The following is a 27464-nucleotide window of genomic DNA, read 5'->3' as shown; positions in this document are numbered from 1 at the left end:
TGTCTGTGGTCAGTGATAATACTGCTTTCACTGTTTTATGATGCAGGTAACTAACTGTGAGACCCCCATGTGCAGAAGATGACTCGAAAAGCTGAATATAAATAAGACTCAGAAACTGTAGTTAACAACTGTGCTATTACTTTCGTAAAAGACTAAGTATAGAAAAAATTATAATAACCCCAAGAACTCGTCTTCATTGCCTGTACCTGTACAATGTCTGTACCATTGGAAACCACTGCTTTTTCATGATGTTTCTGCAGACTCCAGAAACAAGGATAGAAGCATCTAAAATATCTGGAAAATATTTTGAAAGACTTTGCATCCAAACAAGTATTGTTGTAGAATGTTTTGTTTGGTATGTCTCCTATAAAAACAGAAGATTTCAGCTATGTGTGTAGGATGGAAATAAGCAGACTATGTATTCTATGGCATTCTTGTATATCTCCAGTAACTTACCCTGTGAGACAATTACTAATGCTAATAATATTCCTTAATTGCTGTGCTGCTAATAACAGAAGAATGAAGCCTGTTAACAGCAGAAAAGGAATTTGTCATATGCATCAGTAGACATAGCAGCAATAATAGAGGTAATAGTAGAGAAATGTAAAATTCTGTGAAATGTTCAGTGAAATATTTCATTGTAAAGATGTCTGATAGATGTTCCATTATGGGTCAAGTCCATTTATGTAATATTTTTATTCATTTATAAAGTCTAAAAGCATAAATCCATCATAAACCATGACTGAACTCATTTAAGGTGATTATTGAAAGATGTTTAAAGACCAGCAGGCAGACTTAAAAAGACCTGAGGGAAAACAATAGGAAGCAGTGGCTTATTAATTTGAAAGGTAGAAGAGATGAAGGAGAAATTACATACTATGCTCTGGCTAAAAAGAATAGAGTAGGATCCTTCTAAAGAGAAGTAGAACAAAAGATTCTGTCATCAAAAGGTAAGATGGTTCAGGATCCTCAGCTACTGAGTGTCACAGTGACTGTCTTGCTGTGAACTGATGCTGTGAATTCACTGGTGAATTCTGTATTGAACTACTGTGTCTGCACTTAAACAGTTCTTCCTGCTGATAGATTCATTATAATACATGTTAAAAGCACTAAAGGCAACAGAAAAATATACTAAACCAAGTGATTTGGATTCAAAGGCAAAAATCCATTCGTGAAAATGTTAGCTGCAAGAATTAAAATTTCTGCTGGGTAAGACTTATGAATTAATTTCCCCCAAAAAACTAGCTTTCCAAAGCTATGAAAAAAGAAGCATGACTGTGAAATACCTGATACTGTTCTCCTTCTATCCCTCGGGAACGGAATTAGTCTATTCTGGTAAGCCAGTACAACAAGGACAAGAAAAACTGACAGACTTCAGATATCTCTTTGGATATAAATATGTTGATGTGTAGAAGTTGTTCAAAAAGTGGTGGCCACCTATTGCATGGATTTCTACAACCAAAGAGGCAGGGCTCAGTGACTTGCACATTTTTTCTCATTCATCTATGAATTCTCATCTAACTATTTCAGTTGATATGCAAGCTGAGTCACCTTAATGCAGACTTTAAAACAATATGGTAGTATGTGTAGCAATTGTTGCTCTGCAGTGCTGCACTTAGATCTGTCTATATGCTGGATACCCTTTTTTAAAATTTTTATTTTATTTTTTATTGTTAATATAAAGGGTTGCTTGGGTTGATTTCCAAGATACTGGAAACTTAACTGGGAGTTTAGAGACCTACTTATGTTAGAAATACATCAATAAAACTATTGGTGTATGACCAGAAAATATATTAGTTAGCATGCAGAGACTGAAATTTACCTACTGCTGTCAGTATGTATTATCTGGTGTGCATAAGTGTGTAAATCTAAACAACAACTCTGAACCATTCATTGAGGATGCCTGGGATTATGAGTGTTCATTTATGTAATTCCACATTGATAACTTTTTCCTTCCTTTGGTTCCCTTGATTTTAAGGTATTGAACAGCATTTGGGAATTTTCAGAGGTGGAAGCAATGTTTATTTCTCCATAACTTCATTACAAAACAAATAGGTCAAAAAAAAGTACACTTTCTGTGGACTCTTGATGTGTAAGACAGTACCTGTGGTGAGCCAGTCTACTGGTACTATGTATATAAACTCTTACCTTGAAGAAGGTAAGAATTACTTATACTGCATAATGAAGAATTGCTCATCACACTTTGCTTATTTCATTAATACAAAATTGAAAAAAAAATAAAAAATGCCCCCCCAAAAATCTTAGTCCACCCTCTGACAGCCTCTGTGTTCATCAGAATTTGACAACTTTCATTTAGTTCATGATTCATAGTATGTTCTTGTTCAGAGTGGCTATTAATAAAGCTAGATAAAAATAATTAATAATTATTTTATTGACCCTACAAGATATTTTCCATACAATCTGCATATTTTATATTGTAACTATAGTTTTCTATTGGCTTTTTGCATTGAAAGATTGCTTAAAAAGGAAGCTGACTTGTTCTGATTTTGTGAGTTAACTGATTGGCTCTCATATAAACTGTATCTGTGACAAGTCTCCTACTTTTTAAGTCTCTACCTGAAACTTCACAACTAAAGTATTAGATTAATCAGTTAATACTGCAAAGCCAAATCTTGCTTCTGGTAATACTGCCAGTTACTACTAATTTAGAGGTAATACTAATGAGTATACAAGCTTATTTTTTCTCTCTCCCTCCTTCTCTTTTGTATTAGAATACATATAACAACTTCAGAACCTGTAACTGACACTATCTCAGCAGTCACAGGATGTGAACAACACTGTTTTCTGCGGTTGTGCTTTTAGTACTGCAAGTGAGAAAAAGGACTTGTTCTAGTTAATATTGAACCGGGATGCTAGATAGCGTATTGTCTATATAGCATATCAGAGGTTGTCTCTTTAATTTGACCACAAATATTGCAGTATTTTTTCTCTTCTGCTGTCCAGTCCTGTCCCTAGGTGGTCCCCAGAGCAAAGAAAACCAACGTATTTCTATTTGTATGCAGCTGTTTAGAATATCAAAATAGATAGCATCAACTGAGCAGACTAATCACTTTTTTCTGCCCATTGGGAGTGATTGTAAAAGGATAGTCTTATCTCCTACAGGGTCTAGAAAGCTGATGATAATCAGTGGAAGCAATGACAGTTTTTGTTTGTTTGTTTGATTGGTTGTTTCTTGAGATAATATAATTGATTTGGTTACCACCTTTCCTTTACCAAAGAAATTTTCATTTGACCTATGATGCCTTAAGTTTTACTGTGTTGGATTTGAGTTAAAGCATATTGGCATTGACATGGCTTCTGTGGATTTACTTGGATAAACTTTGGGTGAATCTCTAAAACACTTCCAGGGCAGACTTTTTTTGAGATCTATCACAGGTACAGAGCAGGGAATTCAGAGTGGTCTTTTGTACTTATGAAACCTGGATTTGGAGACCATCTGCTTTTCCTCTGCATTATTTCCCTTGGGTTGCAACAAAATTATTTCCAACCCCCGTACCAACACATATCCCCAGAGGATGTGCTGCGTGGGGATGTAGCACACCAGCTGCTTTTGAGTTCTTAGGGAAGATCATTCATGCTAGTTTTCTTTGAGTAAATGTTGTCTTTATCTGTTAAAAATTTGCTGTTGCAACAAAAGCTGAACAGATTTGGTATTAGTAGTTACATGAGCTAACGGCTATAGCTTTTTCTTCCAAATCCTCTTAGTTTTGTGTAAATATGTTTGTTTTCTCACCCTTTTCTTGCTTAGACAACTCTCTCCTTTTTTTTTTTCTTCCCAGTGCAATACTGATGAATTGCAATAGAAGATATATAGATAGATAGATAGATTTTAGAGATTTTTCAGGAAATACTTTAAAATAAGTAGCAGAAATGGAAGAAAACATACCACTAATACAAATGAGTGAAGTATTTGAAATATTTATTATATACATCTTCCTCTTAAACTTTTATCTAGAGCAAATAAGATTTTTTGTTTGCTTCAACTTTACAGATTCCAGATAATTCTGTGATTACTGGAAAAAAAAAAATCACCAAATTATTCAACAGCAAGCTTCTTTTGAATATCTTTTTTATTACTAATGCAGAGGATTCTTGCAAATTTGGATCTTTTAACTATTTCCGGTTACTTACAGCTATTAGTTAATTTTCCTCCCCTTCAGTTAGGTTAAAAGATTTAATGAAGGTCTTTGGGGGGACACTGGCATCTGTTCAATCTGTGATTCTTTGGCAGAAGAATTTAACCTAAGGGTACAGTAGCGCAGGTGATCAAATATCAATAAAACTTCACTGTTATTAGACATCCTCTTGATCATTGCTGTTTTCAGGGTACTACTTTAATCGTATAGTAGGCTTCACTTTTCAGAGCACCTTCTTTTCTATATAAAATTAATTTCTCCATAAAATCTAGTGGATGTCATAACGCTTAAGGAGAGTCAAAGCAGAATGTGTAACTCCATTGGAAAAAAAAATGATAAATTTGATTTTTAGGAAATGATTGATTCATACAACCTGCTAATTTAGAGGTTTATTGAATCATATGTCATGGATAAGTGCAGTTTTCAGAATTTATATGCTGTTCTTCAATACAATATATCAGAGGATGTTTGAAGGGCTTTTCTTCTACATTAGCATATTGTTTAATCTTGCTGTGTTTAAATATGTTGCATACACTTCAAGAATGCTTGGAACAGTGACCAAGCACTTAATAGATCCAAGCACCTATAGATCACAGTTGTCTTTCACCAGTATTAATGTGGCTGGTTTTGCAGGATTTAATAGACACATGCTGAAACTACAAAACACATCCAAAAATAAAAGACTCTAACTTTCCTGTTCTACTCTGAGGATCAATTGCTGTTAGAAATTATGCACCTATATAAATATTCAGTGGCATCTATATCCAACTCACAGTTTTAATCTTTGTGAAAAGTGCTTTGGACTTAGTGCTGTGATCAGCTTTATTAAATCTCATGCTAAGCACACTATTTCCACCTATTTTATAAGTCAAAACAACAGCATCTTGAAGACTGTGATAGCTTTGCTGAGAGAGGTTTCTATGCTGCAATGTCGGGAGAATTACAGGTAGATGTGAGAGAATGCTATCTGATGATGACGTCAATCTAAAGAATAATTTTTGACTCTGAATTTGAGCTTGCAACCCTCTGAATTGAAGCTGCAAAAATGATTTGAATTTTTCTCCTTCAGTATAGAACATATTACTGTTCTGTTCAGAAGCTCTGCTTCATTTTAATGTATTCTGTTGCATGGTTTTGATTGTGTAACACTTATTTTCACAAATCCCTACCTTCCTAAAGTACAATGTTTAGGATCTGAGTAGATTCATATCTCCTTTCAATGTAAGTGTGTTATTTCAGGTTGTGTGTAAAGGTCTGATTTTTTTGTATTATAAAGATTCCAGCTTTATCTGTTTCTCAACATTAAATTCCCTTGCAGACGTGGGAAGTGCCTTTATTTTATTTTATTTTATTTTATTTATTTATTTTTGTTGTTGTTGAGAACAAAGTTATGAGTTTCTACTAAATATGTGTAAAAGTTATTGTGTTTCAGCTTTAATAAACTTATACATGGAAGAGTCAAAAATTAAGAACCTTTACTCCAGTGATATTTCCATTACTTCAATATATAGCTACATGATTAAAAACTAAAGAGAGAAGTTGTAACTTCTCCTCTGTAAATACTACTTGTCATTGCAGAATATCAGTCTGTCATATTCAAGTGGACTATGTGTGTTTGTAACTAATTAAAGTAAAACAGTATAAAAAGCAGTGAAAAAAATGATGTTTCCATCAAAAAAACAACAATAGCATCTGGTGACTGAAATAAAATAGTGGCACAAACTTGGTTCAGTTTGAGAAATTACTCAAATTCTGTATTAGAGGGTAATCAAACTGCAGCTTTCTCTCTAAGTTTTTGATATAGATTTGGGTACAAATTCTGGCCACATAATTGTTCATAGATAATTGCTGCATGTTCTGTTTAAGCTCAATGAAATGCCTGATATTTCTTGGCCATAATCATTTCTTTAAAATATTCCAAATCCTAGGGTTTTCCTGCTGTATGCCTGCTAAAACTGTTGTAAACAGTTTGTTTTTTATCTACTTTATGAGGCCAAACATGAAGAGAGCAGTATTAGTTTTTCTTCAAAAGAGTCACTGACGTTAGTCTTGCCGAAACTGAGTTGGAAATGCAGAAGCCAAAAATGGCTACTGGAACTGATTTTATTAAAATAATTGGTTCAAATAAAAAGTGATAAATTCTGTTGAGGTGCAGACTGCTATGAAATCTGAGTGCATTCTTTGTTGTCCTATCCTTGAACTGCCCAGCTGGTGCTTTGAAGCAAAATAAGGATGCCGAGTTTTTAAGCTGTAGGTACCTAAGGGTAAAAAAAAAATAAAAAATAAAAATAAATCACTGTTCAGAAGAATAAAACATGCAAGTCTTTCCAGATATGTATCCCCCTCTTGTTTCCCCCAAAAGAAGAAAAAATTACTATGGTGTGCTTTGATTTCACAGAACTCTCTAATAGTAAAATAAATCTTATGGATTACATATATAGCCTGTGACTATAAAACCACAAATTACAGTATATTATAAACATGTATATGAATCTGTAATGGTATGTTATAGAAAAGTGACATATATATAGTATAACTGGGTGAATTGTCCGTAATCATCTTTAACCATCATAATTCTCACTGACTGCAATCAAGCCCACAAGGATTGATCTAATCTGAGTTTGTGGCAGATGTTTCTATATTTCTTCTATTCCTATTTTTAAATGCCATCATGTTTGCAATCTGGAAAATAAGAATAATAAGAATATGCTATAAAAATATTTAGGATTTGAACTGTGACACCAAAATGATCTAAGGCCTAATTGTCTTCTATAACCTTGTAGAATGTCATACTACAAGGTTTCTAAACTACAGGCTTATCTTTGCTTCCTAAGTAGGATAATAAAATAAAGCTCAAGAGCAAGAACAAGGATATGGAACATGATGAATCTTTCCATATTTGACGGCCTTCAACAACACATCTTCAGACAATATTTACTTATTACAGGCATTACTAGTGATCATTTTAGGATATATCTGTGATTTTTGAATCCTGGCTTTACAGTTTAAGCAGTTTTGCTCCTACTGTGAATGTTTTGTGATAGACACTTTGGCAATGTTTGAAGAAAATATATTGAAATAGACAAGAGAGAGTGGAAAGTTAAAATCAATGAAAAAAAAAAATGTTCCTAAGGGTTTTTGTATCTTGTGGTAAAGAACAAACAGCCCCACATCCCAGAGCTAATGACAGAAGCAAGTAACCTCACACATTTGGTCAGGGATGTAGGTTATTTTTGCCTTGCTTCCTGCTTGAGCAGAGATTGGTGGGTGTCAGATGGCCATGGGGAAACCCTGCTTGTCTGTGGGGAAGTGGGCAACTTCTTAGCATGGGGTTAAGGGGCAGTACCCTTGATTCCTACTGCTCTGTGCCCATTTGGAAGCTCAGTGCTGTGCCTGGATTATTTCTCCTTGTTGGCTTTGTCATCCAGATTGAAGTTTGCCATTGGTAAAATATCTGCTGGGTGCTGTGGTAACTGTAATTCAGAAAAGTAGGCAGTAAAATCTGTGCTGGTCAAGACAGGAGAAACAATGTTTCTGGGGCACCTTCATTTCAAATGTGCCCAGAAACCAAAGGGGGGAGGAATGGCATGTGTTGTTACAACAATATTTGCTTCCATCTTGTTAATGCAAAGTATTGGTAACAGGTAGATGGACTCCAATGGTGACTTCTTTTTTTTTTATTCTGTTGACTTTATTCAGCAATAGTTCAAATCTTATAATTTGCTCTTTAGCTGAGGCATGAGTGATTTTTGTCTTCTCATTTTTCTCTTAGGCCTTTTCACAGACAATAACTTCTTCAGTACCTTTTAAATTTTATTTAAATGTGCAACGTGTAGTTCCGCTGAAGCAGTGAAATGTCACCTCTCATCTCTTCTCCCTTTGCCAAAGTATACATGGGAGAATCAAAACAACAACAACAACAAGCGGTGGTGTCAAAACAATGGTTAAGTATGACTTTATTGTGACAACTGTTTTAATTTTTATTACAATGAATGCTACATTTTTTAATTTGAGTGTCAAGGTGCTTTTTTGTTGTTGTTGGTCTTTGTTTTTTAATCTCATGACATATTGTATTTCTCTTACATACCCCATAAAAACTTTATCCGCTTTTAATGGAGAAAACTAACAAAGTCAATTTAAACTTTTAATGTTTTAGGGCTTTTACTGCAGATGTGTCATCTAATAAGAGACCTCTGCACATGGAAAGTAAGGGAGGATAAATCAGCCAGCCTCTTCTGTAAATAATGAGATGTAAACCGAAGACTGAATATTAGTATGCAGGTGTCTTCCTGGGAGAACCATTGGGATTTCTCTAGCAAAGAGCTCCATGAACGATACTTTGGAGTCTGTCCTGGTCAGTGATGGTTTCTGTTGGTAGCTAAGAGCTGGCTCCCTGCTGCTTCTCTCAAGAGGCGAATGTTTCTGCAGCTGTCATGTTTCTACTGACAGAAAATCAGGTGGTTTTCCAATATAGTAGAGGAAATTATTGCCATTTGTACTATTGGATAGAGGGACGGAGATTTCAGAAGAATGTATCTCTTTAAGAAATCTTAAGGGATCTGATTACAGATCTATACAACTGTAACTTTTTTTTTTGGGGGTGGGGGGATGATTACTTAAACGTTAAAATGAATGAAAAACAAATATATTTTTTTTGAGTGTTAGGTGGAATTTCTGGAATAACATGTAGAGACTTGTCAATAAAAATCCCTTCTCTAAATATCAATTATGACTGTCAAAGCTCAATTAGTTACAGCTGTGGATAAAGACAGGCATTGCATCTTTGTAAATGAGTATTAAAAGGCTTTATAAGTCTTTGGAAAATGGAAACTCATATGTAAGATTCCCACAGCAAGCTAATTCTTTTAAATTCTTTTAGGAAAAGGAAAAAAAAAAATCCTTCTTTCTAAAAAACTAGTTTAGTCGATGGATATCCTGTAATGTGTCCTTTAATAGGTTTATTATGAATAAACATGACAATAATAAAACAGAACTCTGTGGTACAGATGTGAAGAATAGCGATCTATTCAGAGGCCAGACTTTTGCATATATTAGTCAATAATATTAAAAAAAATAAGAACATCACTGGAACAGTAAGGTGAATTAAGGAGAGATTAAGCAGAGATTTTCATCATAAATTGGTCTATAGCAGTATTTTAAGTAAAATATAAAAAGGGAATATCTAAAGATTAAATGAAGTAGCAATGGAAGCTGAATTTTCGACTAGAAAGATTTCAGGAACCATTCTGGGGAGATAAGGTTATTTTGTTCCAGGTCTGGACTCCTTTTTCTTTGCTACAGGACAAGACTATGCAGAGTCCATCTTCAGCAAGAGAGGCTGCTTGCCCCTGAAAGCCTCTGCATCATCATGAAAATTGTCCTTATGTGCTATGGCAAGTGGCAGCTGAACCAGCTCTCACCTGACCACAAGTGTGCTGAATTAGTGCCATTGCTTACTGATGTGGAAGTGTACAGATAGTGGGGTTGAGAGGAGTGTTTTTTCTGCTTTGCCCAGTGGGCATCTTGCAAAACAGAGAGGAAATAATATTTCTGTTTGAAGAGACTCTTCTCTGACACGGACTCAGCAGGTAGTTTCATTAGAGTCCTCCTCAGGACTTGTACTGAACTAGTTTGGGTCCTTATAAATGATACTTTAATAAAAAGGAAACCCCAATACAGCACATATTTAATGTTACCTTTCTGAATTTCTCTGGGAAAAAAAGAATTAGTATGTCATTAAACTTTTTTTTGTCCTTCATAGAAAATTATTAAATTACTTCTGTTGAACTGGATGCTTATCCAAGAATGCTGTAAAACTGATTGAATGATCAAATATTTGGCATTTCTTCAACTATGCATGTCTGAGAAACAGACACAAATCTCACAGGAAGTACTAAATATTATAGAGACAAAACCTGCAAGTGGTTATCATTCTCTCTGTTGTTAAAGGGCTGATGCTGAATTCCTTCACAATGACTACCCCAATTATCTGAGGACTTCAGAAGTCTTTCAGAAGTTTTGATTACAGCCAATGGCATCTTAAACTAGGCCAGGGATAAAAGAGTATCTCATAGTTTGTGAATAATTGAATAGGTTTCTGTATAACAATGAGGTGCCTTATGAAAGGCAAATGTTTGTTTGCTGTGTGCTTGCATCTGCACCTATTTATTCATATTTATAGGTAAATTCATATGCTAATGCATTTTCAAGCACTATGGTACAAACTGTCTGTTGTGATCGGATAAAATACTGCTGAAATCCACTGGAACTGTGTAAGTTTTTTTTTTACCAGTTTTAAAAGTGATCGTAGGTTAAAAAAAAAAAAAATCAAATCAAATGCAAGGATGTGTCTTGGTGTACATACACACCAAATCAGGAGTGCTGAGTGAGCCATTGCTTTCTTCAGATCTTTCCTCTCCTTAGAGGTCTGGAAAAAACAGCTGTCAATAAACCAAAGCAGTAGCAGTCCAAAGGTAAAACTTGAGTTCCTTCTTCTTGCAGTTCAAAGTGTTCTGCTTTAAAAGCAAAAGCCATTCATTCCCACAGCCCATATATATGCCAAAGCCTTTGTGTTCAACACAGCTCTGGGATTAGACCTAATGAGGAGCATCCATTAAGATAACTGGCATTTGGCCCTCATCAATGGATACTGTGAAGACACCTCTAATAAAGGGGGGGGGGGGGTGCGGTCAAAGCCTCCCTCTTGAATTCTGTCAGTTCAGCTGGTAGACCCTCAGAACCCCTTCCACACTCACCCGGGTTGGTATCCAGTGAAAAAAAGACTGAAATTGCCAATCAGGAGACCCTGCTCATTTGTCACTGAATGAATTGCTTCGGAGTATGCATTAGATGACCTTTTATCTGGAAGATACTCTCATCCTCCTGGGAAGAAATTTGACTCTGTCAGCTTGTCTAGCTTTCTGTTTATTAGGCATGCTTCTGAGGTACTGGATCTAACTGATATTTTAAATTAAAATAAAATATAACTGTGGTGTAGATACAAAAACAAACAAATAATAATAATTAAAAAAAAAATAAAACAACTCAGTCAATTGACGTAAAATTTCTGTTACCTTATCACCATCTGTCCAAAATTCAGGTCATCTGTAAAATGAGGATTCTGTGGCTGTTCTAAAACCTGCTGTCACTGATGATGAGGCCTGCGGCTTGATCTGTTTTTCTAAAGAGATGTCTGTGAGGGCAGTAAACTATTAAGGTGCAGATAACGGAAATCAATAGAAGACTTGAAATGAAGGCAATGATTTTTACCTTGGTGAAGAACTTAGGAAAATACTATCCTCAGAGGAAGAGAGATGAACTGAAAATACACATAGCCTAAAAAAGAACAGTTCCCAGAAGAGCTGGGAGTATTATTAAAAGAAACACATATTAAATGGATAAATATTTCCTCTTAGGACAGTTGGCACTATTGCTTCTAGTGAGTCAAAGGGAGTCCCTTCAAAAAGAAGTGAATCTTCTGCATCTCCTGCAAATGTGGAGATTTTCACACCATAACACTGTGAAGAGTTAATATGGGTTAATAAGAAGACAACTGTGGGAGCAGTGCTATAGTTTTGGTAAAATAAGTTGCAGTGTTGTCAAGAGGTTTTTTGAAGAAAACGCTACCTAATAAAAATGGTTTATAATGTCCCACAGTGCAATGCCATTTTTTCAGGAGATAATTATATTGTCTTTTCTTTCCCCCAGGTTAGGTGAAGTATTTTCTGAGGTAGAAAGTACAGCTGTACAGTTGCCACTTTACAACCTTAGAAGAAAAAAACAAACAAACAAACAAACAAAACAGAAACTTGTATACTTTTTAAGTATAATTACAGAGGTTTTCATTATATGCTATTTTGTCTTATAAAAATCTTAATATTTAAATGTATTGTTCTTATAGTCCAATTAGTAGGTTTTTAAAAGAAAACACTTGTTTTGCCTGATAACATTCATTTGAAATAATGACAACAGGATAGTGTCAGTATTCTTCTATCAAAATATGGTTAAATAAGCTTAATTATTTTAGTGGCACTGTATTGACCACTTGCCGAGGCGACCGGCTCCGGGGCAGACGCGTGCTGCAGCGGAGCGCGGGATCGGGACAGGCAGGGCTATTTTTCGGGCATCGAGCCTACGTGAGGGAGCCGCCAGGCACCGGCAGCCCTCGTGAGGGAGGCTGACGAGGCGTAGGCGGAGCCAGCAGCGTCAGCGACAGCTCCTCCCCCCGGCCGTTCAAAGGCAGCCCTTAGGGAGCGCGAGCGACCAGGAGCGCGGCTAACAGGGCCGGCAAACAGGGAGTGACGCGGGGGGAGTGACGCGGCAGTTAGCGAGGCAGTTAGCGCGGCTAACAGGGCGGGCAGGAAGGGCGGAGCGCTCACACCCGCCCATAGGGACACCTCCTCTAACGGCACTCTCCCGTCAGCTGGGCTGCAATGGTCTCCACCAGGCACAGTGCTTTCTCTAGGAAGTCAGTACACACCCAGACCGACTGCCCGTCCAAACATGCGGCAGTTCAGGTCTCCGGGTGCGGGGAGTGTCTGAGCCTCTTGCTGCCATCGGCGGGAGGCAGAGGGACTGCTTGCGTGAGGTGCGAGCAGGTGGACGACCTGGTCCGCATGGTGGCGGAACTCAAGGAGGAGGTGCAGAGGTTGAGGGATATCAGGGAGTGCGAGCGGGAGATAGATTGGTGGAGTGACTCCCTGCAGGACCGGAGGGAGAGGGACCGGGGTGAGACGCCCCAAAGGGGGGTGGACCCCCTGCCCTGTTGCCATCGGGCAGAGGGAGGGGACCTGCGAGTTGAGGAGGAATGGAGACAGGTCCCCTCTCGACCTCGCAGGAGATGCCCCCCCCTTCCGGCGCTGCCTTCCCAGGTGCCCTTGAACAATAGGTTTGAGGCCCTGGAGCTTGAGAGACCGGTGGGTGAGGACGAGGTAGGAAGCCTGCCCAGGAGGATGCCTGAGGTGAGGAAGTTGACTCCACGCCTCAGGACTGCCTCCACCAAGAAAGAAAGAAGGGTGATTGTTGTGGGCGACTCCCTACTCAGGGGAACGGAGGGCCCTATTTGTCGGCCTGACCCCACACATAGGGAAGTCTGCTGCCTCCCTGGGGCCAGGGTCAGAGACGTTACCAGGAAGCTTCCAAACCTGGTTCGCCCCTCTGACTATTACCCGCTTTTGATAGTCCAGGCTGGCAGTGATGATCTTGAAAAGAGAAGCCTCAAGGCTATCAGACAGGACTATAGGGGGCTGGGACGATTGGTGGAGGGAGCGGGAGTGCAGGTGGTGTTTTCGTCTATCCCTACGGGGGAAGGGAGAGGCACGGAGAGGACATGGAAAGCTCACGTGGTTAATAGGTGGCTCAGAGGCTGGTGCCAGCACAGAAATTTTGGGTTTTTTCACCATGGGGAGCTTTACTCGGCACCCGGCCTGATGGCCTCAGACGGGTCCCTATCTCCAAGGGGAAAACGGATCCTAGGCCAGGAGCTGGCGGGGCTCATAGAGAGAGCTTTAAACTAGGCAAGAAGGGGGACGGGGCTCAAACAAGGCTTGTTGGAGCCGTGCCAGGGGAAACAATGGCTAGGCTGGTGAAGAAGGCGATGGCCCAGCTGAAGTGCATCTACACTAATGCACGCAGCATGGGTAACAAACAGGAGGAGCTGGAAGCCATCGTGCAGCAGGAAGGCTACGACTTGGTTGCCATCACGGAGATGTGGTGGGACCGCTCCCACGACTGGAGTGCTGCAATGCCTGGCTATCGGCTCTTCAGGAGGGACAGGCAGCACAGAGGGGGTGGTGGCGTGGCTCTCTACGTTAGAGAATCTTTTGATGTTGTGGAACTCCAGGCTGGGAATGATAAGGTTGAATCCCTGTGGGTTAGGATCCGCGGGAAGGCCGGCAAGGCTAGCGTCCTGGTCGGGGTCTGTTATAGACCGCCGAACCAGGATGAGGAGACGGATGAGGAGTTTTATAGGCAACTGGCAGAAGTTGCAAAATCGTTGGCGCTTGTCCTCGTGGGGGACTTCAACTTCCCGGATATATCCTGGAAACACAACACGGCACGGAGAAAGCAGTCTAGGAGGTTTCTGGAGAGCGTGGGAGATAGCTTCCTGATGCAGCTGGTCAGTGAACCTACCAGGGGTGGTGCCCTGCTAGACCTTCTCTTCACAAACAGAGAAGGACTGGTGGGAGATGTGGTGGTCGGAAACTGTCTTGGACAGAGTGACCACGAAATGGTAGAGTTCTCTATTCTTGGCGAGGCCAGGAAGGGGACCAGTAAAACTGCTGTCTTGGACTTCCGGAGGGCTGACTTTGAGCTGCTCAGGACGCTGGTTGGCCGAGTCCCTTGGGAGGCGGTTCTGAAGGGCAGAGGAGTCCAGGAAGGCTGGGCGCTCCTCAAGAAGGAAATCTTAACGGCACAGGAGCGGTCCGTCCCCACGTGCCCAAAGACGAGCCGGCGTGGAAGAAGACCGGCCTGGCTCAACAGAGAGTTGCGGTTTGTGCTTAGCAGAAAAAAGAGGGTTTATAATCTTTGGAAAAAAGGGCGGGCCACTGAGGAGGACTACAAGGATGTAGCGAGGCTGTGCAGGGAGAAAATTAGAAAGGCCAAAGCTCATCTGGAGCTCAACCTGGCTACTGCCGTTAAAGACAACAAAAAATCCTTTTACAAATATATCAATGCGAAACGGAGGACTAAGGAGAATCTCCATCCTTTACTGGATGCGAGGGGAAACCTAGTTACTAAGGATGAGGAAAAGGCTGAGGTGCTTAATGCCGCCTTTGCCTCAGTCTTTAGCGGCAATACCGGTTGTTCTCTGGATACCCAGTGCCCTGAGCTGGCGGAAGGGGATGGGGAGCAGGATGTGGCGTTCGCTATTCATGAGGAAATGGTTGGTGACCTGCTACAGCACTTGGATGTACACAAGTCGATGGGGCCGGATGGGATCCACGCGAGGGTACTGAGAGAACTAGCGGAGGAGCTGGCCAAGCCACTTTCCATCATTTATCGGCAGTCCTGGCTATCGGGGGAGGTCCCAGTTGACTGGCGGCTAGCCAATGTGACGCCATCTACAAGAAGGGCCGGAGGGCAGACCCGGGGAACTATAGGCCTGTCAGTTTGACCTCAGTGCCAGGAAAGCTCATGGAGCAGATTATCTTGAGGGTCATCACGCGGCACTTGCAGGGCAAGCAGGCGATCAGGCCCAGTCAGCATGGGTTTATGAAAGGCAGGTCCTGCTTGACGAACCTGATCTCCTTCTATGACAAAGTGACGCGCTTGGTGGATGAGGGAAGGGCTGTGGATGTGGTTTACCTTGACCTCAGTAAGGCTTTTGACACCGTTCCCCACAACATTCTCCTCAAGAAACTGGCTGCTCGGGGCTTGGACTGGCGTACGCTTCGCTGGGTTAGAAACTGGCTGGATAGCCGGGCCCAGAGAGTTGTGGTGAATGGAGTCAAATCTGGTTGGAGGCTGGTCACAAGTGGTGTCCCCCAGGGCTCGGTACTGGGGCCGGTCCTCTTTAATATCTTTATCGATGATCTGGATGAGGGCGTCCAGTGCACCCTCAGTAAGTTTGCAGATGACACCAAGCTAAGTGCGTGTGTCGATCTGCTCGAGGGCAGGAAGGCTCTGCAGGAGGATCTGGATAGGCTGGAGCGATGGGCTGAGGTCAACTGTATGAAGTTCAACAAGGCCAAGTGCCGGGTCCTGCACCTGGGGTGCAACAACCCCAAGCAGAGCTACAGGCTGGGAGATGAGTGGTTGGAAAGCTGCCTGGCCGAGAAGGACCTGGGAGTATTGGTTGATAGTCGGCTGAATATGACCCAGCAGTGTGCTCAGGTGGCCAAGAAGGCCAACAGCATCCTGGCCTGTATAAGAAGCAGTGTGGCCAGCAGGTCTAGGGAAGTGATTGTCCCCCTGTACTCGGCTCTGGTGAGGCCGCACCTTGAGTACTGTGTTCACTTTTGGGCCCCTCGCTACAGGAAGGACATGGACGTGCTCGAGCGAGTCCAGAGAAGGGCGACCAAGCTGGTGAGGGGTCTGGAGAACAAGACTTACGAGGAGCGGCTGAGGGAGCTGGGCTTGTTCAGCCTGGAGAAGAGGAGGCTCAGGGGCGACCTTATCGCTCTCTACAGTTACCTTAAAGGAGGCTGTAGTGAGGTGGGGGTTGGTCTGTTCTCCCACGTGCCTGGTGACAGGACGAGGGGGAATGGGCGAAAGTTGCGACAGGGGAGGTTTAGGTTGGATGTTAGGAAGTACTTCTTTACCGAAAGGGTTATTAAGCATTGGAACGGGCTGCCCAGGGAGGTGGTGGAGTCACCATCCCTGGAGGTCTTTAAAAGACGTTTAGATGTAGAGCTTAGCGATATGGTTTAGTGGAGTACTTAGTGTTAGGTCGGAGGTTGGACTCGATGATCTTGAGGTCTCTTCCAACCTAGAAATCTGTGTCTGTGTCTGTATTTGCTGCTTTTACTCAGTTTAGAAAATATCACACTATGAGAGGAAAACTCAGTTAGATCTCCCTGCCCCTATTTCACTGATTTTTTTTCCTTTTTTCACTAATATTAGATTTGCTTGATCTGATCCAAACTAAATAGTACTGCAGTTCTTTTGTCGTGTCATTAAATTCTGTAGAATTTCTGAAGAAATAAGACTCTTCTGTATATATGGGTGGGAGAACCATTAGCTAATGTTTTTTGTGTGTTATTCTAAATGTACTAGTAAAATAATAACATAAAATTCCATATGATATTTTTCACAGAGCTATGCAATTACTGAAAAGGAAAATGAAGTAAACTACTCCCATAGATCTTAAAACCAGATTAATATATAATCCCTTACTTGCTCAAATAGACTAGAAGATTAGCCTTAATCAGCTTGTCTTTGAACTGCAAATGTTTTCTTATTTGATTAATTTTAAACTTCTGGTTATGGCACTATCATCAGACCTTTGGTAAATAGTCTTAAACATGCATTCTAAGCAAAATCTAGTGAGGTTTTGATTGAAATGTTTTGGTTTGTGCTTCTTGGATGATTTTCTTTTATACTACATTCCCAAAATGTAATAATTTGCATAGTTTTTCCTTAGAAAGTTTGTCATTGAATTAAGTGAGGGAAATAGATGCCCAGCGATGATCACTTATTTTTAACTTTGAGTTTCTTTTTCTGTGTGTACAAGACTATAGTAGCTGATGATTACTGTGTTATGTTAAAAGCTGCAATAAATGTTTCTCAATGGCATTGATACTCTTGTAGAAATAGAATATAAATATGAAAGCTAGAAATGCATAGAGTGATATCTGAAAGCACTTTCCCTAATGACAGCCTTATAATTCTTTTCATGTTCAAAGTTTGTGGATTTACTTGCATCTCCGCAATTGCCAAATTTGGCATGTGTGAGAAACTGAAGCAACAAAGTCTGTAAAAGACTGACAATCAATATCTATAAATTGAGGAACTGGAATCACTAGTGTAGAAAGAATTGATATTTCAGAGTTTTCTGGCCATTTAAAATAAAATATGGTGGCTTTAAAATTTCATGCTAAGTGAATTACGTAACTGAATGCATTTGTGATAATTTCTACCTCTAAAGAAAAGCTAATATAATCCATTGATTTTGTTTCCAGATTTTCAGACGATGTTGGCTGGTTTTCAAGAAGGCTTCCAGTAAAGGGCCAAGGAGGCTAGAAAAGTTTCCAGATGAGAAGGCAGCATATTTCAGGAACTTCCATAAGGTAAATCATGCCTTTCTAGTGAACTGAAGCACTGGCTGTCTACCACTCTTCCATGGGAAGAGTGTATTCTTGATATGTCTAGTTTGCAACTAATACACTGGGAATCAGGTTGAAAACCTAACCCTGACACTAAAAACACAGTAAACTTTCTCTGTATCTCAGCAATGCAGGTCAAATATTACAGTTATTTTTTTATTGATGAGCACAAAAGCCCCAATGTGTGTGAAGTGACAAATTCATGGTTCTTCTTCATTAAATATTAGTATTTTGTAAATGTGTAAAATGGTCTGCCTAATCAAATTTTAGCCATTATTTATTAAGTATTGACTGAGTTCTGAAGATGATGAATGCCTCAGTTGTAATGGCAACACTCATTGAATAAGTATTTTTTTTTCCCCAGAACTCTTCAAAACTCACAAGCTTTGTGAACAGCAAGGATTTTTAAGTGTAAAAGTATAGGCTTTACTAAATGAGATTCTCCCTGCTTTGTTTGCCATGTTTGTGTTGGAAAACAGGATCTCTGAATCTCATCCTCAGGCTTGATGTCTTTTTAAAATATTTTATTATTATTATTATTTCATAATAACTATTTGAGAGCTTTCTCCTCAATTGCCTCCATTCTGCTAAATGGAGAAGTGATGAAGGAGATGTGCGTGAGTTATGAATACTAATTTTTACTATTTGAGTGTTACTATTGAAGGAACAGTGCAGGTCATTATGAGAGCAAATATAAATATCCCCATTCTCTCTCTTTTTTTTTTTCTAGAGCTTCTTATTGCTTTGTTATATTTTTAAATAGATCAAAAAATGTTTATTGTTATCCAGTGCAAAATGTTAGCCCGTGTGTTGAAATTCTGTTTCTTTATTTTTTTACAAAATATATTGGAAGCAGGGTATCTGGCGTGCAGAGCTGAAGAAGGGTAACTCTGAAGTCTAAGAAACAATGAAAAAAATATTTTATATTGAAGAAATGAAAGACGTTTGTTGTTGTTGTTGTTGTTGCTGTTTTTGTTAAGGAAGATTAATATATAGGTTGCAAACCTGACTCCGTATGAAGAGAAAACATGCTTGAAAGGGTGAAAGACTCATTATGACCTAATGTGAATATTAGAATTATTTACATCAACACAGAGATCTTTATTGCCATCTAATCTCTTTGTAACTGGTAGAAGAAAGAGGTGGTACAGAAGTGGCCCAAAACTTACTGGGTTTCTCTAGCAACTCGTGTCCTTCAGATCACTCTAGATTACTCTGGGAGAGGGTCTGTGAATAGCACATAGCCTTACGAGGCTGAATGGTGCATGTTTTCTTTCTCATGCAAAGAGTTACAGGAGGAAATTTTACATTTCAAGTAGAAACAAGTGAAAAATTGATACCTTTCATTTATCTGCATTCAAATCAGTATCCAGGAACACACTTCCCTAGTAAGTAAATCATCAAGGTCTTAAGCATCTCCACTTTTCCACAGATATTTGAACCTGAAATGCAACTTAAATCAAATTTGTGTTTTAAACACAAAGGTACTTCACCTAGATGGCTGCATGTGTCCTACACTCATGTGATAGACCTGTGTACTGACTGGGCAATGCAAATTACAGAAGGCACTGTAGGAAAAAAATAAAATAAATTTTAAAAACTGGCCTAGTAGTACAAAGCTAGGATCTAAAATCTTCTGTTTTACATATCCTAAATAAATATTTATTAATGTGGAGATAATCTGACCTCTATAGAAAATTGACTGTTTTTTGTTGTTCTTTGTTTGTTTACTTGTTTTCTTGCATCCAGACATTATCTGGATTTATTTGTTATTTTGTAAATTCTCTAATGCTCTTACGCATTGCTTTGTTTTTCCTAGTGATTTTTTAGTTGTTGTTGTAAATACCAGTAATGGCATCAGTCCTTAAAGACAAGTGCCTCCTGACAGTAACAGTGAATTAGTTTAAACATTCCAGTTTCTGGCATCTAATTATAACTTATCATTATTGTAAATTTAAATCATTACACTCTTGCTCAGGTAAGTAGGCCTAGCTGTATTGTTTTCCCTTGAACATTCATTGTAGAGGTTGTGTAAAACAGCTGTGTTTACTCCCATTATTCCAAAGAGGACATAAAGTGGCAATAGTTCCATATCCATCCCAGGGATGGTAATGTTCTTGGGAGCTGTTCTTACAGTATCAGAAAAGGATGAAAAAAGACACCACAATTTTACCAACTTAAAAGAGGGAAGAAATAGCAGGCTTTCTCTCTCTCTCTCTCTCTTTTTTTTTTTTTTTTGTGGAAGAAAGTAGAAGGTATGTGAAATGTAAAATTCTTTTAGGCTTTGGAAGCATGCTGATCAGAGAGTACCTGTTAAGGTACTGTTAAGGGTTAAGCCTGTTAGGGTTAACCCTTAAGAGAGGGTTGCAGGAGGCTTAAAAGAAGTCAGAATGGCTAAGTAATATTGTGAAAAAGTTATTAGAGATAAGAAAAAAAACTTAAAAATCTGAAGTGTATCCAAACAGGCTAGAAAGCGTAATAAAGTTGACCAATTAATTGTTGGAACAGAATTAGAAATATCAAAGTAGATTTAGAAAGAACAAAGTAGAGCTTGAAGAACAAATAGTAACAAGAGTCAAAACTGGTTATAAGTGCAGGTTCCAGTACATCAGGAGCAATAGGTTTGCCAAAAAAAAAAAAAAAGTTGTACATCCAAATGATAAACTTGATCATAGGCACTCAACCCCAGTTAGGCAGTATGGTCACTAACAAAGTATGGAGAACAAATTCATTCAGGAGGCCAAAGGGAACTTAAGAACAATGTAGCTGAATTACTAATGGTAGTCCGTTGTGGGAATTGATGTGGACTCTTCCATTTCTTGTAAAATCTCCAGTTAATGCACACATTTTCTTACTAATGAGGTAAATAATGTTCATGTAAAATGAAGGTTCTAGGAGTTGGGTCTGTCTCTGACAAGATATTGCTATCTTGGAGCACAGACAAGAAAAGCCTGAAGTATAAGAGGTCTGGCTTACACTTCAGGAATTACTGACTTATTTCCCTCAGTATGAGAGATCTTTCTGTTAACCCTGAGAACAGAAATGGAAATACTCTCTTCACGAGGAGGCATGGGGAAAGAGACAATGGGTAGAGCTTTCTTCAGGGGAAATTCTCTAGATATAACGGGAAAAAAGAAATTCACCATAGGAACAATTAAACATAACAGCAGGCTGGGCAGAGATGTCAGTATCTATGCACTGGAAAAATTGAAGAACTAGCTTTTTAGGGTCCTGTGTATCCTTATCTAATGCCCTGCTTTCAAGGTTGGACCAGATGTTAGCCAAGGGTCCCTTCCAACTTAGACTTCTCTGTGAACTGTGAAGTATGTGTCATTAAAGTGTCTACAAGTTCTTGATATAATCCCTGTGCTGCTTGCATTGTGTCAAACTGGTCCTGTCCTCTCCTGAGTATATTTCAGTTATTTCTAGTGATGGAAAAAAATATACTTAATCTTCCTAGTGTCTTTTAAAACAGTCTCAAGAGACCTTTTCTTTGAACTGCTCTAGTGTTATTGCTTTACAGTTGAGGACATGATGGTGTGTGTGTCAGTTATGTATAGTCTGCTTTTCCTATGAAAATCTAGCCATGTTTTGGCTAGATTTAAAGACTTTGTAAACTTGTATTTTGTGCATGTTTGTTAGAAACACTTCTGACTTTGACAGCTAAAATGTCTCATGTCATCTGTAAAGCTTTGTGTGTGATGGAAATTCAGATAATTTTCTCTCTTGAGTAATGAAATGTGTTCCCGCCAGTTATTTCAGGGCTAACACCTGACATTCACTCTAACAACTACTTGTCATTTCTGAAGACTTTTGTAGGGTTAGGTATTTGAGATGAGATCACAGAGGCATTCTCTGTATGTACCTCTTACATCTAGGTAACATGGAAAAGGAAATTGTTGAATTAAAACTTAGAGAAAAAATAGACCAAATGTTAGAGGGTGGTTTAAAAAAAAAAAAAGTAAAAGAATAAAGCACTGGCACTCTATGAGAACTCCTTATTGATTAGATATCTGGGAGAATCACAGAATGGCTGAGGTTGGAAGGGACCTCTGAAGATCACCTAGTCCAACCCCCCTGCCAAGCAGGATCACCTAGAGCATTGTGCAGGATGGCATCCAGGTTGGTTTTGAATATCTCCAGAGAAGGAGACTTCACAACCTGTTTGGGCAGCCTGTTCCAGCACTCTGTCACCCTCAGAGTAAAGACGTGTCCTCTTATATTCAGGAAAACTTCTTGTGCTTCAGTTTGTGTCCATTGCCTCTCATCCTCTCACTGGGCACAAATGAATAGAGAGTGGCTCCATCACCTAAAACATCAAGAGGTTCCAGCAGAAGGAAACCTGGTTGATCTAGGAGAAGCTGAGATGAGAAATGCTGAAGAAAAAAATGGAACCAAAAGATGTTGAAGAGTGTGTGTATTTTTAAGGGTAAACTGAAATCCCTTCTAGCTGATTTTACACAAAACCAGAGACTGATACAGAAGTAAAAATCAGATAATGGGAGGGAGGGTGACAAGAAGGCAAACAGTATGGACATAGTCTCTTCAGCTCAGTCATTTCTGGGGTAAAGAGTATCAGTGCAGCAGGATGGATGCATATTAAGTGGGGTCATTCAGATTTTTTGCACGAAAGCAAATTTCTCTCTAATAACACTGCCTCATTTGTTTTGGTAATTCGGATGGGTGCATTTCTCAGACATTTGCCAGGAGCGGCAAGTGCTGAAATAAGAAGAGCCTGTGTTTGGGAGTGTTTTAGTGCCACATACGCAGATGAATCTGGTGGAGAGGTACTTCTGAGAAGAGAGATGGGAAGTGAGGTCTCTAAAGGAGGTCTCCACTGCTCCTAGTGGAGAGATCAAAAAAGAAGTGATTGAGATTTTAAAACAACTGGGTGCTGCTGTGGGGAATCACACTTACTAAGCACTCCTTTTAATATAAGTATTGTTGAGAAGTTGAATCCTGGGTGTCTCAAATTCAAATTGAAAGTTTAAAGGACATTTTTTTGACTTTCATTTGTTTTCACCATACAGTTGCTCTGTTCCTTCCTTGTCAATATAATCTTCACCTCTCAGAAGTGAGGAAGGTGTGAAAGGAAATTAATATTTCTGAAACCATCAGTGTAAAGCATATTTGTGTGCTGACCATTATGTAAAAATGCTGAGGGAAGCTAGGGTGTTACCACTGTAGAAAAAAATGTATGAAATCATGAGAATAAAAAATAATTTTTAAACCCTCTTAATGAGGGTGTGTAAGAAGATGGAGCTAGGCTTTTTTCATTGGTGTCCAGTGACAGGACAAAGGAGATTGGACACAAACTGAAAAGCAGGTGGCTTCTGAACATCAGAAAGTACTTTTTCACTGTGATGCTAACCAAGAACTGGCACAGGTTGCCCAGATAGATTGTAGTGTTTCCATCCTTGAAGAGAGATAAAGGCTGTCTGGATATGACCCTGGACAACAGGTTCTAGGTGACCCTGCTCAAGCCAGGGGGTTTGGACCAGACAACCTCCAGAGGTCCCTTCGAACCTCAATTCATTTTGTGATTCTGTGATTTTTTCTGAGGTGAAAAATAGGAAAAATCAAATGTGATCATATAATCAACACAATGTGTATCATAATATATATAGAAGGGCTACCAGTAAACATGTAGGTATATTTGTGTTAACACACAGCTTCAGAATCAGACCTGGTAGGACTCACTGCCATACAAACAACAAGAAGACAACATGGTAGACTAGACCTATAGAACTCGTATTCAATGTAATATGTATATGTTCCTTTCCTAGCCTTCAGCATTTGAGTCTGTCTTTGTTTTGTTGTTGTTGTAGTTTCCCAATATTTTGTGTATCTGTTTTCATTATTTAATTGGAGAATGTAGGTATACAACATAAGGTTCATTACAAATGTTAAAGACCTAATTATCTAGCATGCTATTTGCTAACATCAGCAAAGAACATTAGGTGAGGATGTTTTTTTTTCTTTTTGGACAATTTTTTTCATTACTCTGAATTATGTGTGAGTGTGTTGCGGGGGGGAGGGGGAGGGAGGGAATGTTTACTATTTTGATGTAGAAATGGGAAGAGGCATACTTCCTTGTGTACTAAAAGGAAGCAGACATACAAACATCATGTTATGGTGTACCAGGGAGGGCAGACAAGTTTGTCACTGTAATTTACTTTCTTTTAATAAAGACAGGTGAAATATAATAAGCCTTACAAGTACTAACAGTTTCATTTAAGTTTTGGATTTTATAGTGAGGGAGGATTTACAATGTAATAAAGAACAATATTGTGAAAATTGGCACAAAACTACCTAATTTTTACTTCTTCACAGAAGGAAATTTGAAATTCAAATCACTGGCTGATGAAGAAGGTTATTAAAAATTCGTTAGAGCTGAAAATATAGCTGTGTGCAATTGTCATAATAGATACTCAAAATTAATTTATCCCCAGTGACAACTAAGGTAAATTCAATTGATCAGCTAACAAATTTCAGTTAATTTTATAAGTGAAGTGAAAACGTTTCAAAAAGTTTGTCAAAAAATTAGAATTATCTCATTAAAAAAATTCGAAAGGAATGGCTGCGTTCCTGTTCAGCATCATTCCAATTCTTCTTTCTATTATCACTGCATATTTTTAGTTTTCTTTTGCCTCAGGTTCTCTCTATTTTATTTTTTCCTCTCTTTCATTTTTCTCTTAAAGACTTCTGGACCACTTTGATTGTGTGTGTATGCACACATGTACACACTGAATTTAAACTTTTTTCTTTCCCTATATGTTAATTTTTCATCCAGTTGATGATTTTTTCTACTGAGCATGAAGAATGTCACAGTTAATCTGGTGCTATTAAATAATTCTTTCAGAATATCTGAAAAGCCTAATATGAATATATGCATTTGTGCTTAAGAAGAACAGCATCAAAATTTCAGTTTTTGCATTGTTGAGATGGGACAGGAGGTTATTTTTAAAGACACTGAGGCATATATCACCCTTTAAAAATCAATGGGTAATTTTTTTAAATGTTTAATTTTTTAGTTTTATTATTATTATTATGTTTTTATTGTATTAATCAATGAAACAAAAAACTTAGGATAGTGGCTATCTCTTCTGTGCATTCACAAGAATGATACCACTTGCAGATCCCCCAGCAGAGTCCTGTGTTTTTGTGGGGCTTGCTCTCCTTTTGGGACAAAGTGAGCAGGGGCAGAAACGAGGAGATTCTGAGGACATCCCTTCTCCTTTCCTGTCTAATGTCCTTTCTTCTTTTCTTAAAATAGCTCTTGATAGCCCAGCTGATCCCCAGTATCTGAAGGGTGCCTAAAAACTGCGGTGTAAGGTACCTCTCAATCATGTCTTGTTTTCCTCTGTGAGTAGTACAGTAGAAGTAAGCCAGCCTTCCCTATCTAGTTTTGACCCAAGATTTCCCCATGGTTTCAAGATCTGGCTAAAAGGAGCTTCAGTTGAATTTTAGGGCTTTCACAGTGTAAAGGGAGTATGAAGAGAAGTTAAACCTAAGGTTCAGCCACTGGCATTGTATACATCCTGGATACAGCCAAAATAATTTGTGCATTGAAAGCTGCTTATATCCTCTACACTCCTGATTCAGTTTGTCAGGAGATAAACTGCAATGATACACTTCATAGCTAGTGTTATATCTTGCAGTTTTGCAATAAGAATTATGTACCTATCACTGTATTCAATGAAGTTAAATTTTGTAAGCATGTCTTTGCTTGTAATTTGTTTTGAAATATATCCCATGTTAATAAACACTTACTTTTAATTGAGCTAATCTAATAAGATAAGTGGCAATTATTACAGGTCAGCCAATTTAAGTACAGCAAACAGAAGATTTAAAGGAATTTTTAGAAAAGTAGTTTTCTCCTTTCCTCTTTACTGAAATAGCAATAATGTGTTCCTTTTAATTAATGAATATGTTTGGGCTGAAACTAGAGCAGGTCTGGGCATAATTATATACTTTGAGAATGTTACAAGTGAAAACGTTGAGAAATGAAAACAGATTCTAACTGTCCACTGTGTTTTAATAGCCTCAAAAGGCTATTAAAACTCATACAATGATCTAATTCATTTATACATTCACTGTGAAGTATTGTCTTATTTACACTACTTGGATAATTAAAGTACACTAATGAAATGCCCTGTTTTGTTTCTCAGGCATAAGAACAGTGCTACTCTTTGCATACCTAGTAACTATAGCAGGAAGTTTGATGTTAAAAGTCTCTGTTGTTTATTGTAGATGAAATTTGGGAAGATAATTGGGAAGCCTGTTTTATTTCAGTTGTGAACCATCTCTGCTCTCTGCCATCTCTCTAGCATGGTGTTATATTTCAAGTGTGAATCTGGATTCCAAATTGCAGTCTTCTAGTATTAAAGCATTCGTTATTTTAAACTTTCCCAACACTCACTTTTACAAAGGTCTCCGCCACCGTGCCCCCCCCCCCCCCCCCCAATTTTTAGTGGTATAAGAACATAGCAGTCTGATATTCTTTGCACATTGAAATGAAGGGTCAAATTGGAAAACATATTTCAAAGATTCTTTAGGATAGCGGGGAAACGGGATTGGAGAGAACTGTTTTTTGTTGATGATGTTGTTGTGTTTTGTTTTTTTTTTTTAACTTTTATTACAAATGATTGCCTGTAAAAATACTCTTTAAAATGTGAAGGCATTTATTTTTCAGTAAGTATTTAAAAATCCTTATTAAGGGAAGAGGTGCACATTCACAGAAACTGATCAGATTTTAACTATTGCTTTAAAACACCAGGCTAATGCCCCTGCCTCACCTCCCCCCCCCCAAAAAAAAAAAAATAAATTAAATAAACTGGTTGATTTTATACATTACTGAGCAATTCTTGAATTCTTGAATTCTTGCAGTATTACAGCAGCAAAGTTTGAGAGAGAGTACTTTAGCCTGACAAAAAACTAATTTTTCACCTATTAAAAGTAGATAGCATGACAATATATTTATTCTTCCCTGATAAGTTTGATTTATACAATGTGAAACATTGCAGAATTTGAAGTGGCATAACAAAAGCTAATCAAATTAGTTTGTGTTCTATCCTTAATTGTTTTAGATTTCATGAAGGCAAAGTAAAGAGTTTGTAACTGCTTGTGTGGTAAGTGGCCAGTTAGAATACAGCGTAAGTCTGGGTCCCAAGATGGTAACCCTTTTACAAATCACCAATAGTGACACTTAGCAATACTTAGCAATAGCGATGACATAGAAAAAGGAGAGAGTTGAGGTAAAGATTAACAATTTATCTTTCTTTTATATTTATTTAAGTTCTGAGATTTTTTTAAATAGTTACTGTATTTGATAACATAAATTTGCATAATACGTCCTCTAAAAATACTGATTTTTTTTTCATTGTTTTAAATCTTGATTTTATCTCAAGGGCAAGAAGATATGATTCAGTATCTCTCTGCTATCAGAGCTGTACATATCCCATCAAACTTTACTTTCTTGCCCTGACATTACTTATCCTGATTTATTTTGAATATATGCATTCATTCTGTCCCTATTGTT

The 27464-nt window shown here is 38.6% G+C and overlaps 1 protein-coding gene across 4 annotated transcripts in view; it reads left to right on the top strand.

Annotated features, from left to right (window-relative positions):
- Positions 1–27464, top strand: part of DOK6 (docking protein 6) — a 214043-nt gene that overhangs the window by 88563 nt on the left and 98016 nt on the right. For 3 of the 4 annotated variants that reach the window (XM_035550560.2, XM_050708955.1, XM_035550562.2), the window contains exon 2: positions 17780–17887. In XM_035550560.2, coding sequence (XP_035406453.1) covers positions 17780–17887 — 108 coding nt within the window. Of the gene's footprint in view, positions 1–7929; positions 8101–17779; positions 17888–27464 lie in introns of all 4 variants that reach the window. The other variant, XM_035550561.2, reaches the window with a different exon arrangement.

Source organism: Cygnus atratus, chromosome 2 (assembly GCF_013377495.2).
Source record: "Cygnus atratus isolate AKBS03 ecotype Queensland, Australia chromosome 2, CAtr_DNAZoo_HiC_assembly, whole genome shotgun sequence".
In the NCBI taxonomy this organism is placed as follows: domain Eukaryota; kingdom Metazoa; phylum Chordata; class Aves; order Anseriformes; family Anatidae; genus Cygnus; species Cygnus atratus.
The sequence above is the reverse complement of the archived record's forward strand: the minus strand, read 5'-3'. Positions and strand labels throughout refer to the sequence as shown.